This window comes from Lethenteron reissneri, chromosome 37 (genome assembly GCF_015708825.2).
Source record: "Lethenteron reissneri isolate LAM-NWPU_2019-01 chromosome 37, ASM1570882v1, whole genome shotgun sequence".
Classification (NCBI taxonomy): domain Eukaryota; kingdom Metazoa; phylum Chordata; class Hyperoartia; order Petromyzontiformes; family Petromyzontidae; genus Lethenteron; species Lethenteron reissneri.
This window is the reverse complement of record NC_083815.1, coordinates 1,653,160-1,671,580: the sequence shown is the minus strand read 5'-3', so window position 1 is coordinate 1,671,580 and position 18,421 is coordinate 1,653,160. Positions and strand designations below refer to the sequence as shown.

The window sequence follows — 18,421 nt, the reverse complement described above, 5'->3', positions numbered from 1 at the left end:
CGTTCCAGCGCCGTCGGGCCCCCGAAGCCGCCGCCGCGTCGCGCGAGGTTTAGCGTGCGCCGCCCGTCCGTGATTGCTCTCCGCAAGCGTGCGTAATAATTAAAGCCTCTTCCTGTGTCATTCTCCCCAACCCCCCGCCCCCCTTTCCCCTGCAGGATCAGACGGACTATGGAGTCTTTGATCTCTTCTTGATGGGTAAGATGGGTTGGGGCTTCTGTGCTGTGTTGTTTGGGGGGTGTTGGGTGAGAAAGCAACATCTGTCTTGCCTTTTCCCCCCACTGGGAACTGAAGCTTCCTGGTTTCTTTTATTTTATTTTATCCCTTCTATCTTCCTGTCTCTCTCTTCTCTCCCCCGCAGGTGAGAATCTGCGCGGCAGGCACATTCCCCATTTATTGTGCTCGTAAGGAGGGGGGCTGGGGAGGGGAGATTTAGCGTAAAGGGCATCGCCAATTATCGTACGTGTGCCAGGAAGAATCGGGGAGGGGGGGGGGTACGCAGTAACGTCGCCGTTGTTATGGGAACAATATTGTGTTAGCGTCTGCCTCCCGAGAGAGCTGTGCCGTTTGCTTTTTTTTTATCGCCGGTTAATGATGTTAACCTTCATCGCCGCCTCCATTGAGAAAGCCCAACGATTCGAATGTTTCTCGCCGCGCCGGGGGGCCCTCTCGCGGCTTCGTCTCGGGGGCCCTGGCAGAACGTCAGGCCGTGTCCAATCCGTTACGTGGGGGCCACACTTTTGCCGTCTATTAGGGCCGAAATCCCCAGATCGCGTCGAAGACCGCAGTGGCTTCTGGCCGCGCTCTTCGTCATCGTTTCTGGCTGGCTGACGTGAACGGAACCGCAGGGTGGCTGCCGCGGCTGGCAACGGGCGCAGAGATAGCACGCCCGCCCGCCCGCCGCGCGTTTTCAGCTTTGCATTAAAGTTTAAAAAACCGAAGCATTTATAATTTATCAGTTTTTATGGCACCCATTCCTCCATTACACGGGAGTTCAGGAGGAGGTTTAATGCCGCACATAAATAACCCCGCAAACCGGGAAGCCTCCGACGGAGCACGCCGCTCGGAGTGGGCGGCGTGCGGTGCCAAGTTGTTCGCTTTGCGAAAAAAGTGCGGGCACGGGGAGTAGATACGCGGGTAATAGATATTTATAACGGACGTAAAACCTAACCAGTTTGGAAAACGCCGATCCATCCTTAGCAGTTCCCCGCCGTAATTCCGCCGCAGGAATTAGCGGCACGGGTAAGCCGATAGCTTCGTCGCGACGCGGATACGATTTGTTTAAGCAAACTTTTCTTATTAACGGTATAAATTCTAATCCACGTCGGGTGTCGGTGGTGCAGGCGCGGGCCCTAACGAGCTGCTTATGGAAAGTGATTCGTCTTGCGAGACAATGATCGGACTGCGCTCGTCGAGGGAGGCTGACCCCGGGGACCGGTGCTTAGGGTTTCTGCCACGAATTAAGGGAAGCCCTGGGTTCATCTCTAGCCTCCGTTGGAAATGCACGGTAGCAGAGCTGTCGGGGTTTCTATTTATTTTTATTTTCTGTAAAAAAATACATTTTCACGTGAGTTTATTTCGATTGAGCTGTCGACGCCGCATCGCGATCTGTTTTAGATTTGTCGCGGTGAAGCAGTGCAGCGCTGCCCTGCGTTAAGACGATGGAAAGCATGTAAGCGGATATCACAGAACTACTGCCGAGATCCCTCCTCTGCTGTAAAGCAGCACTCTCGTAATGGTGGTGACGTGTTTTTGGTCACCTCTTCGGTTGTTTTCAGAATGATTACTGGAAGTTTAACTTTGTTTACATCAATTGAATGCTTCATTAAATGTGAGGATGAGATGGGCGGCGATGCCTCTCTGTGGTCATTCGAGCAGAGACACCCACGCTAGACGGAGATGGGGGACAATCTCCCACGCCTGCCTCCCTCTCTCGCTCGTGTCTGCCTCAGGATCTTCGTTCACCGACTGGTTCACCTCGTACGTGAACAACGTCGTCACTGGCCAGTACCCCATCCTGAACAACGAGATCTACAAGTAAGTTCCGTGGTCGCGGGGGCGGGCGGGGGGGGGGTCTTCTGTGAAAAAGAGCTTTGTAGTTCATCAGATTCCTCCGGCACGGATACAAATTCTGAGTCTGATTTTAAAAAAGCGATAATTCTTCAGAGGAGTTACTCTGGGGATGCTGCTGCTGCTGCGTTGACACGTTCCGTGTGTCAACAACACCACCTGTGTGTGTGTGTGACCTTAACAGGAAAAACATTAAAGAGGCGATGTTTCGGGTAATGGACCTTCTTCATGGCACATTGCCCAAAATGTCGCCTATTAGAACGTTTCCTTTTAAAGCCACAGAGTTATTGAGCAGTGTGTGGCGTTGTTAATTCCTAGATGGGTGGGGGTCACAGCCCCGCCGGGGTTTTTCGTGCAAAACTGTGGGCGGTCTACTCACATTTGAAACCACAATTCACCATTTTGGAAGTTCATTTCACCGTTTATCATAAAAAATTGACGAATGATGCCTTCGTGCGGTGATTTGCATTTTCGTTGGCGAGAAGGGTGGATGATTTCAGCCATTGTGGCTTTCGAGTCTGAGAGAGGGGGGCCAGATTTACGGGGCACTTTTCAACTTTTTTTTTTTAACCTTTCCCTTTATCAAAAATTGAATGGCCAATTTGTGTAACTCACGCGTGATCAAAAAGTTAGACTTGCTGATCCCTGGCATTACCAATTCATGTAACAGCCATTTGAATTCCTGATGTGACCAATTAAGTGACTATTCCAGACACACACACAGCATCGTGTGGGTTTTCAGCCGCAGAACTGCCGCAGCCCTCTCCCGTCTTCTCAGCTTGTGCCGCGTGTTGTTCAGCACGATGCCCGACGTTTTGCACCCGTGTGCTCTGGGAGCTTCTTCAAGAACCCAAGAAGCTCCCGGGGCATGTAGGGGACCCAGAACGTCTTTAAGACGTTCGTGACTAAGCCAATTCTGTTGGCGAAAGAGCTCCCCCGGCACGTGGAACGAAACGTCGGACATCGCACTGCACGATCTAAAGAACACACGTCGGGCGAGCTGTGACCATTCCGCATGCCTCTCACGTGAGCCTACGCTGTGGGAGAGAGGAAAAAACATTTGAAAAAACATTGCTCGTTTACCACCCTTTGGCCCCGGTTATTCGATGCGGTGAAATTTGTTGTTGGCGGCGTCTGTGAGTGGCGCTCACCCCGGGCCGGCCGGTTTCGCCGGCCGGCCACCCGGCCTCGTGAAATAGCACACGGCGATGCGTTGTGACGTGCGGAACCGGGGCGCGCGTGAATCACGCAGGGCGGTCACACCAATCGCTCGCTCTCCCCGCGTGTTTCTCGTGGACTTGCGGAGCTGGCCGCGTACGAAGGACGTGAGGCGGGTGGGCGGAGGCGTCGGGGGAGGGTTGAGTCTGAGTGAACGTCGTCGCTGTTGTGATAGGGTGCCGCGGTGGCGAGATGCTAACTCCCTCGCCTGGTATGCAGGGAGTCGTGGGTCCGATCCCGACCGTGACGCCTGCTGTATATTTGGTGTTTGTATGTGTGTCTCCCCATGGATTTTTATCCGGGTCCTCCAGTTTTTGCCTCCACATTTAGAAACGTGGGTGAGTATTTGGCTGCTATAAATTTCCACATGGCGATAAGCCACTTCGTTGAGCTATCGTTTGTCGCCAGGTCGCTTCTGAAAAGACCTATATAGCTCAGTGGGACTTACCTGGTAAAATACAAAATAGTTTATAGTTCATATTCTTAGCTCCCACGCCTCCAAATCTGCGTTCCGGCTCAAGTCGTGCGCGAAGGCCTGCTCAGAGCGGCGGTGGAGATTGGAGTTTTGAAGGCGTCGGGGTTGGCGGATCGCAATAATGCTCAAACTCGCTGCTGCGGGGCGAGCTTTGTCCCGACGTCAAAAGGGCAGAGCCGCGATCAGCACCCAGAACCTGAAACGCCGGCAGCAGCTGCAATGGGAGAACGTGAGCTGCCCAATTGAGTTTCTCCACAAGCTCCCGGCACGTGGGGCTCTCGTCAGCCACTTGAAGAGGTAAAGGCACGTGGGGCGAAACGTCGGACATCGCAGCGAAACACAACGCGGCACGGCCCTCGACAACGTGCCCGGGGAGCTGTAGCGATGGAGGTTGCCCCGCGGTGACCTCGCGACCCCCCCGTAGCCCGTCGCTGAAGCTCTCGGCTGAGCTTGGCTCTAGCCAGGATTCACGCTGCGGGCCGCTTGGTTACCCACTCGCTAGCGGCGCCGCTAGCGAGTGGGCGGGTCGGCCACCGCGCGTCTCTCTCGCGTGCGTGCCCGCGCCCCGGTGCGACACGCTATGACGCCCGTGATTTATGGGGCCCTGGTGCCTGGAAGGGGGGGGGGGTGAGGTGCCGCAATTACGCTCGGTGTTTTTCGCGGCGAAAATTACGCGCTTTGTCGTCACGATTCATAAAGCAGAGGCGCGCGAGTCGATCAGGAGCAGCCGCACTCACGCCGGTGAATTCGTGCGCAGGGGACCCGGTCGCCGGCGTGCATCTCAGCGGCGGCGGAATTCACCGGTCGGTGGTGGTAAATTGGGGGGGGGGGGGGGCAGGGGGGGTGCTGTCTCGAATTGACGTGTAACCTTTGTAGACGTTTATCGCAAAGGTCTCCTCCAACCTTGGCGAGTTCCGTCCGAGTGCGGTTGCAGCGAAGGGACAAATTGCCGTGTCGCGGGGGGGTTGGGGCGGTGCCGGGGGGGGGGGGGTGTGGAGGGGGGGGGGCGTGGGGGGAGTGGGGGGTGTTGGTGCCCTACCTGTGACGATGTGGTGGCCCTCTCTCCGATTACTCTGCCCTGCTCATTTACATGGAAATCTAATCCGGCTGCTTACAGGGTGGCTCAGAGGGGTGAGCCCGAGTCCCCCCCCCTCTCTGCCACGAATTAAAAACGTTGCTGCTCGCGTGCGATACAGTGAGGGCAAAAAGTATTTGATCCCCTGCTGATTTTGTACGTTTGCCCACTGACGAAGAAACAACAACAAAATCCAGAAAAACGCATGTCAAAAATGTTATAAATTGATTGGCATTTTAATGAGGGAAATAAGTATTTGACCCCTCTGCAAAACATGACTTATTACTTGGTGGCAAAGCCCTTGTTGGCAATCAAAGAGGTCAGACGTTTCTTGTAGTTGGCCACCAGGTTTGCACACATCTCAGGAGGGATTTTGTCCCACTCCTCTTTGCAGATCTTCTCCAAGAAATTAAGGTTTCAAGGCTGACGTTTGGCAACTCGAACCTTCAGCTCCCTCTACAGATTTTCTATGGGATTAAGGTCTGGAGACTGGCTAGGCCACTCCAGGACCTTAATGTGCTTCTTCTTGAGCCACTCCTTTGTTGCCTTGGCCGTGTGTTTTGGGTCATTGTCATGCTGGAATACCCATCCACGACCCATTTTCAATGCCCTGGCTGAGGGAATGAGGTTCTCACCCAAGATTTGACGGTACATGGCCCCGTCTATCGTACCTTTGATGCGGTGAAGTTGTCCTGTCCCCTTAGCAGAAAAACACCCCCAAAACATAATGTTTCCACCTCCATGTTTGACGGTAGGGATGGTGTTCTTGGGGTCATAGGTAGCATTCCTCCTCCTCCAAACACGGCGAGTTGAGTTGATGCCAAAGAGCTCCATTTTGGTTTCATCTGACCACAACACTTTCACCCAGTTGTCCTCTGAATCATTCAGATGTTCATTGGCAAACTTCAGACTGGCATGTATATGTGCTGTCTTGAGCAGGGGGACCTTGCGGGCGCTGCAGGATTTCAGTCCTTCACGGCGTAGTGTGTTACCAACTGTTTTCTTGGTGACTATGGTCCCAGCTGCCTTGAGATCATTGACAAGATCCTCCCGTGTAGTTCTGGGCTGATTCCTCACCGTTATCATGATCATTGCAACTCCACGAGGTGAGATCTTGCATGAAGCCCCAGGCCGAGGGAGATTGACAGTTCTTTTGTGTGTCTTCCATTTGCGAATAATCGCACCAACTGTTGTTACCTTCTCACCAAGCTGCTTGGTGATGGTCTTGTAGCCCATTCCAGCCTTGTGCAGGTCTACAATCTTGTCCCTGACATCCTTGGAGAGCTCTTTGGTCTTAGCCATGGTGGAGAGTTTGGAATCTGATTGACTGATTGCTTCTGTGAACATGTGTCTTTTATACAGATAACAAGCTGAGATTAGGAGCACTCCCTTTAAGAGTGTGCTCCTAATCTCAGCTCGTTACCTGTATAAAAGACACCTGTGAGCCAGAAATCTTTCTGATTGAGAGGGAGTCAAATACTTATTTCCCTCATTAAAAGGCAAATCAATTTATAACATTTTTGACATGCGTTTTTCTGAATTTTATTGTTGTTATTCTGTCTTTCACTGTTCAAATAAACCTACCATTAAAATTATAGACTGATCATTTCTTTGTCAGTGGGCAAACGTACAAAATCAGCAGGGGATCAAATACTTGTTTCCCTCACTGTAGCTCCCCGGCAAGGTCCCCTTGTCAGCCACTTGAGGAGCTAAAGGCGCAGCCCCACCCGCAATCGCTCCGCTCTCGCCACATCCGCTGGAAGGAAGCTCTTCGGTGTGCTTGGCCTACTCTTCCGCGCCGAGCCCGAGTGTTGGGAGAGGCAGGACTGGACCCACGCTTTACCGTGCTACTGTGGTGTGAACCCATTTCTTCTGCCGGGTGAACAGAGGCGGGCGGTTGGTGGATTCGGGGAAACTCGCAATTGCCGTCCCAAACTGCCGCTCGGATGAGATGGTGTCGAGCCGGCTCGAGAGTCGAAAGCCCGGTGCGCTAACCGTCAGCCCCCGCTGTAGCAGCTGCTCGGTCATGTATGACTCTCTGTACCCAGTTATGTCTGCTGCGATGACACAAAGAGGAGGGGGGGAGAAAAGAAAGTTGAGTTTGTTTTAGGCATTAAACGCAAAGAGGCTTTAGAGAGGGTGACAGCTTGGGGCGGAGTTTTATAATGGGCCATTTGGATGGCCTGTCCTACCGAGGATATCGCCGATGCAATCTTTTAATCTGGTCCATTTTTGTCAGCCGTATGCAGAATAGAGCAAGGCAATAACAGTTTTATCCGTGGAACGTGGGCATGGATATTCCTCCGCTTAAGTATGTGGATTTGGATTTAACCCCCCCCTCCCTCTACCTCTGCTAGCAGCAAGAAATACACTTAACCCTTTCATTCATCACGAACCGTGAAGGGAGGGTCAGGTTTTTTTTTTTTATCGGTGTTACCCCCTAATAAGGGCGACTCGGTCACGGGAGCTTTCTTTTCAGCGTCGGGCGAAACTCTCATCCGGCCCAGGCTGCGGATGGCGGTTAGAGAGCCCGCGATCGGGAGGGTTGCGCGTTCGAATCCCGGTCGGGGTTCGACTCGGCCAGTCGTCACCCCACGCTCTCGAGACGCTGCGAAGGCCGACCCCGCTCTTTGTGAGAAGCCGGCTATGGTTGTCCTGTGGATGGACTTGCTGCCGTCATAGTAATGTGGAGGCTGCAGACAGGAGACGGAATACCTCCCCACACTCGTTTGAGCAGAAAACCACCATTTTTGTGTGTTAAAGTCTCTTGCGTTGCTTAACTCGCTTTAGCCTACATCCCTTTGTCAATCCACTGCTGGATGAAGGCCTCCTCGTGCCATGTCTGTCATGACCATACTTCACCACGTGGGCCACCGATGCTGGCCTACCATCCCAGTTAACTTGCCTTACGCATCACAAGATGACGTCGTCGTTGTTGGGCGACGGTTGTGAGGTCGTGCTCCATGCGTGGCCACGCACCACACTGCCAGCAAAATCCCTCGGGGGGGTTTTGTTGTTGCCAATTGGGGGGGGTAGGCATCTTCGCAGCATTCGCTGAATGTTCCTCCGGGTGTCGTCGCGATCTGTCGCCGCCAAGACGGGCCTCCTGGATCTAGGCTTCGTGCCCGCATGCCATCACCGAGCGCGGCGATGACGACGACAATCCCGAGTGCGGCGCCGGGTCGACCGTGGGCGTCCCGTTGCGCGGTGGGGGCCAACGGACGCTCGGGCAGTTGTTCCGGATCTTTTTTCGACGCTCGACCGCCCGTCCAAGGCGAGCCGGAACGTCCGGTTGTTGAGGACGAGCTGCTACACGCCCTGAACAGGCCCCGACGGCGGTGTCACATGAAACCTCCCCTTCGTGTTGGCGAGACCGGTGCGGTGACGTTTCTTTTGAAGCCAGACCACCTGAACCGCCAAGGATGCCGCCGTTGGAAGTGCGTACGGAAAGCCTCCAGACGCTCGGATGTCGGGCGCGATCAGAAATGAACCAGATGGTCGAAGGAGCCTGGGATTGTCGAGACCGCATCAACTAAGAATTGAGACCGTGACCAAACAGCCTGGCCAGCCGGAATCCTTGGTACAAAGCCATAAAGACGCAGACTTCTCATCTTTTTTTTGTTTAAACGCAGCTGGCTGAGCACGGGCGGAGAGGCCCCAGAGCGTTAAGCGGCGAGAACCAAACGGCACTGTCGGCGTCGTCGAAGATAAGGAGGAGACGTGGATTGAGCCAGGTCAAAAGAGTCTGGGGGAGGATTTTGGACGTGTCAAATGTGAATCGAGTGGAGGAGAGCGAACAAATAACCATCGGTGGTCTTGTGCTGCCACGTGGAAGGAGCGCGAAGTAGAGAACAGTCCCTCGCAAGAGGCGGTTTGGCGGAACGGCAGTCGGCGGACCGAATTGAGAGAAACGTTGGTCTGCAGCAACGACGGGCGACGCAGACGAGTTAGTGGGCCGCAGGAGTGAAGCCGTGAACCCCTCACGCATGACCCTAGAGACACCTAGACCAGCCCATCAATAGGGAGGGGGGTGCTCCACGGGACGCCGCAGGTTGCCCATCGCTGGCCGGGACCGTAGGAAGTAAGGGGTGGAGAGGGGAACTCCGTTTTTCCCGGTTGTTTCGAGATTGGAATATCAAGATTTCACATCCTCCACTGATCCACAGGTTCGCAACTCAGTGGGCAAGTCAGCGACGGGGCAGGTGGGGGGGGGGATCCCGTTACGTCGGCATCGTGCCGGCGGGCAGCCGCTGCCGGGGCCCCGCTGAGCTTTCGCCTTCGCCGGCGTCGCCGCGGCCGTGCGAACGGCGTTGCTCGCCACGCGCGCGTGCGACCTCGGCAGCGCGCGATCGACACCCTCGCCCCGTCCTGCGAGGAGGCGCGTGTTCGCGCCAGGGCCAAATGAGCTGTGGAGGAAGAAACGTTCGACGCATGCGAAAGCCGATGAAAGGTACAACGTGTACAGCTTACCTTGATGCGAATTTAGATCCAGCTCGCAACCATCACACGTGAATTGCTTTTCGTGGATTCTTTTGACTTGCTCTTTTAATGTTTGCTGAAAGGCGAAATTGCCGTCTCTCGTTTTTTTTCGTTTTGCTTCTTCTGCAAAGCAGAATGTTATTAATGCTCGTGCCAAGCCAATCTCCTTTCTTTAAAAACAGATGGGAGAGGTGGAAAAAAAAATACCAAAAAAATCATAACAGGGAAGACGCTTTCATTTCTTTGAATTTGTCTGCGGAAATCTCTTCGGGTTTTCAAAGACGAGTGGCCGTTTTATTCCGTTTCAGTTTCATAGTTTTTCGACTTGGAAATGCAATTGCGTTGTCACGGCGGAACAAGGGCAGCGGTGCTGATTAAAGCACCCCCCTCCCCATACACCCCCACCCCCCCATGCTGTTGCGAGGGGGCCAACGTTCACAAGTAAATGCGTTATTTACAAAACGCGTCTCGCGCCATGGATAAACGTTGACTGCAAATTCGGGTCAAACCTGCGCCCATTTAATTGCCATTCCCTCCGCCTCGGAGCCCACGCAAAATGTATTTCTTTAATCTGGGCCCTCCTCCCCCTCCTCCCCCTCCCGTGGATGTTGTTGTATTTTGAGGTGCAAATTACGCGACATCGGTTTCTTGTTCCCTTTTATTGGTTCGTCGCAGAGATGGAAGCGAGCCCCGCTGTACTGCGAGTGACTGCGCGTGTGCGCAGCCGACGTGCCTGCGCTGGTTCCTCCGTATTAACCTCATCGTCCTCGTCGTCAGCCATTATCAGTAATCCACTGCTGGATGAAAGCCGCCACCCCCAGCCGTCGCCATCTCTCTGCGACGCAACAGACGATTCGCCCAGCTCCCAGAAAACGAGCCAAACTGATCCGCCCCATCTCCACGGTGAACATCAAATAGTGCGACTCAACAGGTTGTCCACTATGCCGGTCAGGCCCCGCTGTGATAGTCAACCGCGGCTGTTTGTCCAACCATCAAAACCCTCTTACTCATGTGTCCATCGACGTGTATCTATAGCCATTTTTCCACCTGCTCCTGTGTTTCCACTTTCGTATGGGCATTTTCAGTCACGTGTCTAATGCAGGGTGAACGTATGGAGAGGCGTCGGGTCGCCCTAGATGTGAATTCCTGTCTGCGGTAGCGAGAACTTACCTCCCTCGCCTGGCATACAAGAGGTTGTGAGTTAAATTCCGACCCTGACTCCTGCTGGATATTTGGAGTTGGCGTGTCTCTCTCTCTCTCTCCCCACGGTCACGTGGAATTTTCTCCGGGCCCTCCGGTTTTCCCCCTCTACATTTAGAAAATCAACATCACGCGTTTAGAGTATTCGGCTGCTAGAAATGTTCACACGATTGTGATGATAAGCCTCCTGCCTCGTCGGGCTGCCACCTGCGATAGGCAGGTTGCTTCTGAAGAAGCGGCTATATAGCTCGGTGGGCCTCGACCTGGTAAAATAACAATATCTATAGTCTTAGATTAAGTCACGTAGAAGGGAAATAATAAAATAATAAAAATAAAACATAATAAAATAATTCTCACGACGTTTCGGCAACAACGCAAGCAGCCGTCCTCAGGTGAAGAACAGGTCTGTCGGAAAGACAGCGTCTGAATGAAACACCACCAGGCTTGGAGCAGTATATTTTAAGCTCTCCAACCCAGCTTAAATTGTGCCGCCACCCTGGCTGCTGCCCGACTCCGCCGCTGCCGCCGCCCCCTGTGCTGCTCCAACGGGTAACACTTTTGTTTCCTATGTTTTAAATCTACGAACGTAAACCTTTTTATTTTTACGGAAGCCCGTTTTAAATTCAAACCTGATCGGAGAAATGCGGCGTAGGGAAAGAAAATTAAACAAGTGACCGGGGCAGTGCCCACCGTTAAGTCAAATGAGCCGTTGCCTTGTGTGAAGTCGAAACCTGACTGCAGATCATTAGCGTCTGACGAGGTGTGAAATGAAGCAGAGGTTCTCCGTGACTCCGTGGGCTTTACTGGTTGGTGAGCGAACGTGTGTTCTAGTATGTGTACGGGAGAGGTGGGTGGGGTGTAGGGTAGGTTGGAGGAGAAAGGGGGGTGTGGGGCCTTGTTGGTTCGTACATTGCCCTCGTAAGTCCGGCAACCTGGGTTCGATTTCCGACCACGGCTTACTCGTACACAAACCAGTCCTGGCGCCCCGCTGACCAGCGCGGTGAAGTATGGTCAAGCAACCCCCGTGACTGGTATGGCATGCGGATCGACAGAGAGCTGCGTATTAGTATGGTGGTATTTTTTTTTTACCACAATACTACTCACAAACATGTTCTCAAACCTACCCACTCATGTGCTGCGATAAAGGACCATGGCCCACAACGTCGCCGGCTACAGGTTCCCGTCGCTCTGCGCGTGCCCCGTTCACGCGGCTGACCTTTTTGAACCCAAAATTCGCTATATTATGAGGTTTTAATGCAGCTACAAGCGGCTATGCGGTCAGACGTGGCACACCGTTGTGTGTGTGATGTACACGTCACTGCACACCGCGACCGCCCGTGTCTGTGCAGCCGGTGACTCCACTCCCCTCTCTCGGTCTCGGACGCCTGCGCTCGTCGCACGCCGATTCTGCAACGAGCAGAGTCGCTCCGGGTGTCACCGTGCTCGGAGCGACCGTCCGCGGACCGCGATAAATCTTGCGCGAGCGTCGCGGGGATAAATCTACGAGCGGTGGCAACGGCCCCCTCCCCCCCGTCCCTCCCCCCTCCCGTCCCCCGCTCTTCCTGCGGTTGGGTGTCACTTGTGTAAAAACCACCCCTCCGGCTTTTTCCCCGACTCCCGAGGGTCCGGTCACACATTAGGCAAGAACAACTGTGTGCGTACGCGGACAGAGAGAGAGAGAGCGAGTGAACACTAACAAAACAGCAGTGACATCAATAACGACGACAACTACAGCAACAACAACAAGAAGAAGCTGCAGAAAACTTCGGTGTTGTTTGGCGGAGGTGTCGGCTGAAGCCGAGAAGCCGGCTGAATGAGAAGTCAGCGAAGAACCAGAGGGAGAAGCCCAGGCGTCCCCCCGCCCCCCGGGTGTGAGCGAGCACACGTCGCATATAAACGAGCCGCCGCGGATACACGTCGCGCGGAATGGAGAGAGCAGATTGCGTTGTTTCCGACGGCGACCGTATCGTTACCGCAAATCTCGTTAGCCTCTGGCCCAAAGTCATTTCAGGCGTGACCCTCTTCCCTGTATTAATGCTGTTTGTCTTGTTTTTGCTCGCGAATTATCTATTTGGCGATTGGTCATTTAAACGCGCGGCCTGTTTGGTTTCCGACCCGCCTAATTATTTTAGCGCTACTTTGTAGATCTATACCGCACCTTCGCGAGTTAATTGTTTTCTTCTGATCAATGGCGATTGCGTTTTTTTTGTTGGTTCGGAGTCGTATCACTTACGTTTAACTTACCGCTGCTGCAGATCTGTTTGTTCAAATGGATACGGACAGATGGCAACCGTGCACCGTTGCGCGTTGTGTTAGTGCCGCAGGATTGCCTGTCTCGTCAGCTTTGGAATGGCTCCGGCTTTATCAACAATTACAAGGCCGCCTCGGCAGTCACGCCACGTGCGCTCTCGCCGCGAAAAATCCACATCCGCGTATTTTTTCTTCCTAACTCCGCCCGGCGTCAAAACGGCGCGAGAGATGAAGGCTTCCGAGAAGCGCCGTGCCATCTCGGCCACGTTTTACACCCACGTCGTCGTTCGTCGTCATCGTTGTTATTGTTAGAATTATTTTTGTCCCCGGTAAGTGGGAAGTTATTTTTCGTCGCGTGTTTTTTTTACTTCGGTGCGTGAAAGAATAAAAAGGGGGAAGAAGAAAAAGAAATTCGTGGTGAAACAAATACATTTTTCAAGCAGAATTCACCCAAAAAGTCTGCTTGTTTTAAAAGCTTTTGCGTGTTAGCAGCATCTCGGCGCACATGAACCTAATTAAAATGAGATTACTCTGCCACAGAGCGGAGCTGCCTCTGAGCCCGCCGTCCGGTCGAGCGCGAGCGCGTGACGTCGGCCCTTCTCCGCAAATATTCTCAGCGGCCCACTCTCCCCCCCTCCCTTCTCCCTCTTGCACCCCCCCTCCCCTGTGCCCCTGCTGCCGCCCCCGTCGCCCGCCAGCACTTTTCGACACCTTTTTTTGCCCAAGTTTCCACGCCTGTCCCTCCCGGGCCACGGCTGGAAATGAAAAACCCACAAAACTTCGTCTGCCAGCAACCACCGCGATTCCATCCCCCAGCCCCCCCCCCCCCCCCCCGCCCCCACCACTGCCCCCGCCGCTGCCCAACTTTCTTTGAGCACAATCCCAGAAAAAAGAAGATGCATCCAAGGAAAGAATTGCTCGTCTGAAAACTTAAACAGTTTTTAAATGTACTTAAACAAAGCAACGGTGCTCAGCGAGGACACAATTACGAATGGAAGCCTGGGTTTTCTTTTTCATTAACGGTTTGTACCGAGTCATGTTTGAGTTACGAAATGCCTTTCATTAGTTAAGTTAAAAGTATTTCTCTTAACTCTTCTCGCGGCCTCGCATTGGCACGCGAAGAACAGTGTGTACTTTATATTTAAGCGGAAATGCAATTACGTGTTTGTCAGTTGATTTGACCGCTCCGTAATGAATTTCACACTTGGGGATTGGGAGAAATATTCGCACGTGTTGTGCGCCGCCGTATCGCAATAGAAAATAGACCGAGGGTCTGTCACTGAGCACACAGAAGTGTGTGTGTGTGTGGTTAACCCGTTTAGTTCGCGACTCGCCCAACGTGGCGTCGCGTGACATTGAGCCGCTGCGACCCGAGTTTCGTGCGCGTGGCACAGGGGCGGTCTCCGTCAGAGGAAGTTTTTATTTCTTCTCTCACCTCGTGGCACTGGCGACCGGGCACACAAACGACGCGACGGATCCCGAATTGAAACGTTCATCGTGCGCACGCCCACCTCCTGCCCCACCCCTACCCCGTCGCACCCCGCTCGGCCAGCATTTCGGTTTCCGAAGGAATGGTTGGGTGGAGCAGAGTGGCCTGCCCTGCCAGAGCGTGCGGTGGGTTAATCCAGCAGTTAATTATTGAGCTGACTCATTTCGACTAATGAGAAATCACACTCCCGCATTATAAGGATTGTCAAACACAAGCAAAGAATCAATGCACAAACATTAACTTTTAATAAGGTTCGGATGCATCACTTAACATTATCAAAGTAGGAATCAGTGTAATTATTTTTCTGATTTTAATTGCGTGTGTGCTTAAAATAATGCACGTGTGTGTCTGTGTTTACGCTCGTTTATACGCAGTGTGTGAGCGGTAGTGTAGCGGTCAGCGTGCTGCGCTACGATCCCAGCGATCCGAGTTCGATTCCCGCTCACGGCTGCCAAAACCAGTGAAGATTGTCTTATCTGGTCCTCGGGCCGCCCCTAGGTCGATTCAGCCTCAAATGTGTACCTGGTGCGGCGTGTAAACATCGCCACTCAGGAGAGGAAGGCAGCCGGGCGTGGTGCTGTCCACCCAACCCCTCGTGTGCTGTCAAGGCCTTCATATGCGCTCGCGAGCTGCACTTTCCTCAACTGGCTTTTGTAAGCTACGCGGGGAATCTGTCTTTTACACATAGCGTACTGCAATAATTCTGACTGCGCCATTATTTTGATGAAGCACATTGCCTGACCATTGCGCCGGGTGCATATTAAGGCTGAGTTGACCTGGGGGGTGGGGGCTGGTGGAGTGTTTGAAGTCTGATTAATGTAGCACTTGCCATGAATGTTAACCATGGCCTGGAATTGAACTGGTGTCACTGGGTTTGTAGCGCAGCGTACTAAGCACTGCACTACTGCTCCCCACGTTCACACGCACGCACGCCCACGAGTGTATGTTTTCTGAATTATCCCGGATGCAATTGGCAGCTATGTGGCATGTCAAGAAAAATTAACAGCCATGTTTAGTTACCAATTAAAAATAAATTATATATTTGTTTCCAGCGTGTGCTCCAATTACTGCTTTCTTTATCTCTCTCTCTCCCCCGCCATGTGTTTATCAGGTACACGTGTGACAAGGACTGTGTCGCACACACCGGTGACATCACCGTCTCCGTGGTAACCTCCTTCCTCCCAGAATTCAGTTCGGTGAATCCTCCTCACTACTTCTTCACCTACAGAATAAGGTGACGTCCCCCACCCTCCCCCCATGCCCCCCGCGTGAATTCTGTCAAATAATCCAAAAACACACACACCTCGACGATACATAATTATGCCTGCATTCGCACGGATTTGTCTTGTTTTATTCGTTGTCTTGCGTTTGAAAATGTAACATTGAGGGCGGTGTGCACACACTTGCACGAACACTCATGAACGTGTCGTCAGCTCACAATTAGGCATTGTGATGGGGTGGGTAGGGGTCACACAGTTTAGGTATGGATCATACGGACTGTGGCTGAATTCGGCCAGAACGATGTATTTTATCGTTCACCTACGGAGGACAGCGGCAGTGAAGACACAGAATGCGTCATCTGTTTTTTTCCTCGCCGATCTCGTCAAGGAACGTAAACCACCATCACGCGATACTCCGGTCATCCTCGCAGCGGCTGCTTTTGGCTAGCCATGGAACAAAGACGGTGGTGACCGCATCACCGCGCGGCGCTTTCAGATGCGCTTCTGCGGCCGTCTGGAACGCTCTTCCTTCCGATATGTGGAAGCCACCGGAGCTATGCACCTTAAAATCATCTAGATTGAAAATGTATTTCTTTAGAACTGCTTTTTTGTGATTAGTTTGTTGTCCTTCCCCCCCACCGCCACGATTAGCACAGGTGGCTACGTACGGTGTGAAAGAAGTTCAACATACGTACATCTGTTTTTGTTGCTTCCGTGAGGAGTCTGCGCTTATGCGGTCAGAGGCCCGCGATGAGTTTTATACAGTTTACTATACAGTTGATTTAGAATCGCCCTGTGAGATAAGAAGCTCTTGAATCGGGGTTCATCAACAAAACAAAAAAAACCTGTCAAATTAAAAACACACCGCTTGCAACAGGTCATGTAAAAATTATGAATACAATAAATACAGCAATGAAAAAAGTCAACCAATTAACCTTTTTTACAATACATCACTTTATTATATACAAAATATTTAACGACAGTAAACATCAAGATGAGAGAAATATATTGTAAAATAGTGCATCTTGAGTGAGGAATAAGATTCTATTAAATATTGCAAAAATATAAAATAGTTTTCCTGTGCAAACAACAAATTTGAAGTAACACATGGCAAGGAGCAGCCAACAATGAAACCAGCACACGCTTGAAATCACTCTCTCTGTAGATTTACAGATTCTTTAGTTTACAGAAAGATAAGTCATAATTTATCGTATAGCAGTAAAGGCTTGTAATTTGGACCAGGCACACTGGATTGAGGTTTGATGTCCCCGGCCTGGCAGTGGAAACAATGTCATGGGGTTTCTTAAATGGCTCTGCCTCTGTCCACCCGGCAGTTTCAATGGGCACACCACAGTCAGTCGATCGGCTGGTCGCTTCTGGTGGGGTAAAGTGTGGGTGTTTCCCGCCTTGTGACAGACTTGGCCAAAATGCCCTCCAGTGCTCCCCCTAGTTGCGGTTCTTCTGCCAGGAGCGGCGGCGCGGTCAGGAAATTGCAGGGCTGTACCTTTGCTCTCGTAATTTGCCTTTTTTTATTTAAATAACGCCCAAACCCTTCATTTGATTTTTCCCCGTGGCACTCTCTCGCAAAATTTGGAAAACGCCACCCCCTCTGCCGCCTTCACCGCGCCAAACCGTGTCGCTCGCGACCTCCCCCCCGACACACCAGTGCCAATCCACGCGGGACCCCCGGCTCTATAACTTTGTAACGAACGCCGGAGGATTTTCCGCATTAATCAGAGATGGCACAATAAGCGCCACGAAGCGAGGAGAGCGCGTCCATATGTCGTGTTCGCGCGACTTATTCGAATCCGTCCCCGCAGAGGTTCTCCCCCACCATCGCCTCCCCCCCCCCCTGGCTCCTCCCCCCCCCCGGCCCTGAGGACAAAGAGGCCAGCTGACTTACGCCTGCACGGCGCGCGGGTGCCTGCCGAGAGAATGGGACGCGAGAAAAATACAAAAAAATATTAAAACCTGTTTGCCTGTTCACAATAAGTATGGGGGGGGCGGGGGTGGAAGATGCCGTGCTTGCCATTTAAATTTGGCGGCGTGCGCTTTACGGGTTCTTGCCAAGACGGCACTCTGTAGAGGCTGGTGACAAAATCACTTTTTTCGAGAACATGTGCGCATGTGTGTGCGCGCACTCGTTCCAATGGGCATTGTAAATCCTTCATCATTGGTCACGACGGAGTGCATTCCGTCCTGCCAGTAAACATTTGCAGGAATTATTCATGCTCGTGCTATTGCAGCCATACCTTGGGATAACCCTGATGCATTCGCGCCGGCGTGCAGTAAACAAGACTTGAGTGGTGGGGAAATCGAGAAATAGAAAAGTAGCGAATAACGGGCAAGGAAATGCGGTTTGCTGCTCACGCAAGCAGCCTACAACTGTCGCCTCCTCGTCGTCCTCATCCTCCCAAACAAGGCAGGACGATAAGCGGCCGCGCGCGGCGTTTCCATGCGAGCGTTGATAGTCTCGCTTCGCGCGGGTTCGCCCGCGAATAAAAGGGGGAACCAGGTGATGTATTAAAAATTTAAAGCTGCCACCGATATGTCCAAAACGCCTGTCGCACCGTATGAAAGGACACTTGGAGCAGCCTATTTGCTGTCTTTAAAAAGGAAAGAATGGAGATGAAACGCGCGGAACGCGCGCAAATGTGTTTTCGTGGCGCGTTACCGGCCGTGTGCAAGTAAAAAAAAAGCCCCGGAGTCTGCGTTTTCACCTCTCTCTCTCCGCCGCGATTTTGTCAGATTGCGTCTCGCCAGAGGCGGGCTGAGCTGCCTTTCTAACGACACGCACGGATGTGATTATTGGCAAACGGGCGCTGTGCTTCTGGCTCTCCCTGTGTGCCCTCGCTATAATATGGGTGCTCGCTTTTAGCAGCAGCAGGCGGCTCTAATCAGCGGCACGCACACTTGGAGGGGCGGCAGCAGTAGCAGAATCCCTGCGT

The 18,421-nt window shown here is 52.7% G+C and overlaps 1 protein-coding gene across 1 annotated transcript in view; it reads left to right on the top strand.

The window, feature by feature from the left end:
• The window catches only part of FBXO3 (F-box protein 3), a 119,742-nt gene that overhangs the window by 68,273 nt on the left and 33,048 nt on the right, over positions 1-18,421 (top strand). The window contains exons 6-8 of the mRNA XM_061566401.1: positions 156-195; positions 1,950-2,034; positions 15,365-15,487. Of these exons, the coding sequence (XP_061422385.1) occupies positions 156-195; positions 1,950-2,034; positions 15,365-15,487 (248 nt within the window). The remainder of the gene's footprint in view (positions 1-155; positions 196-1,949; positions 2,035-15,364; positions 15,488-18,421) is intronic.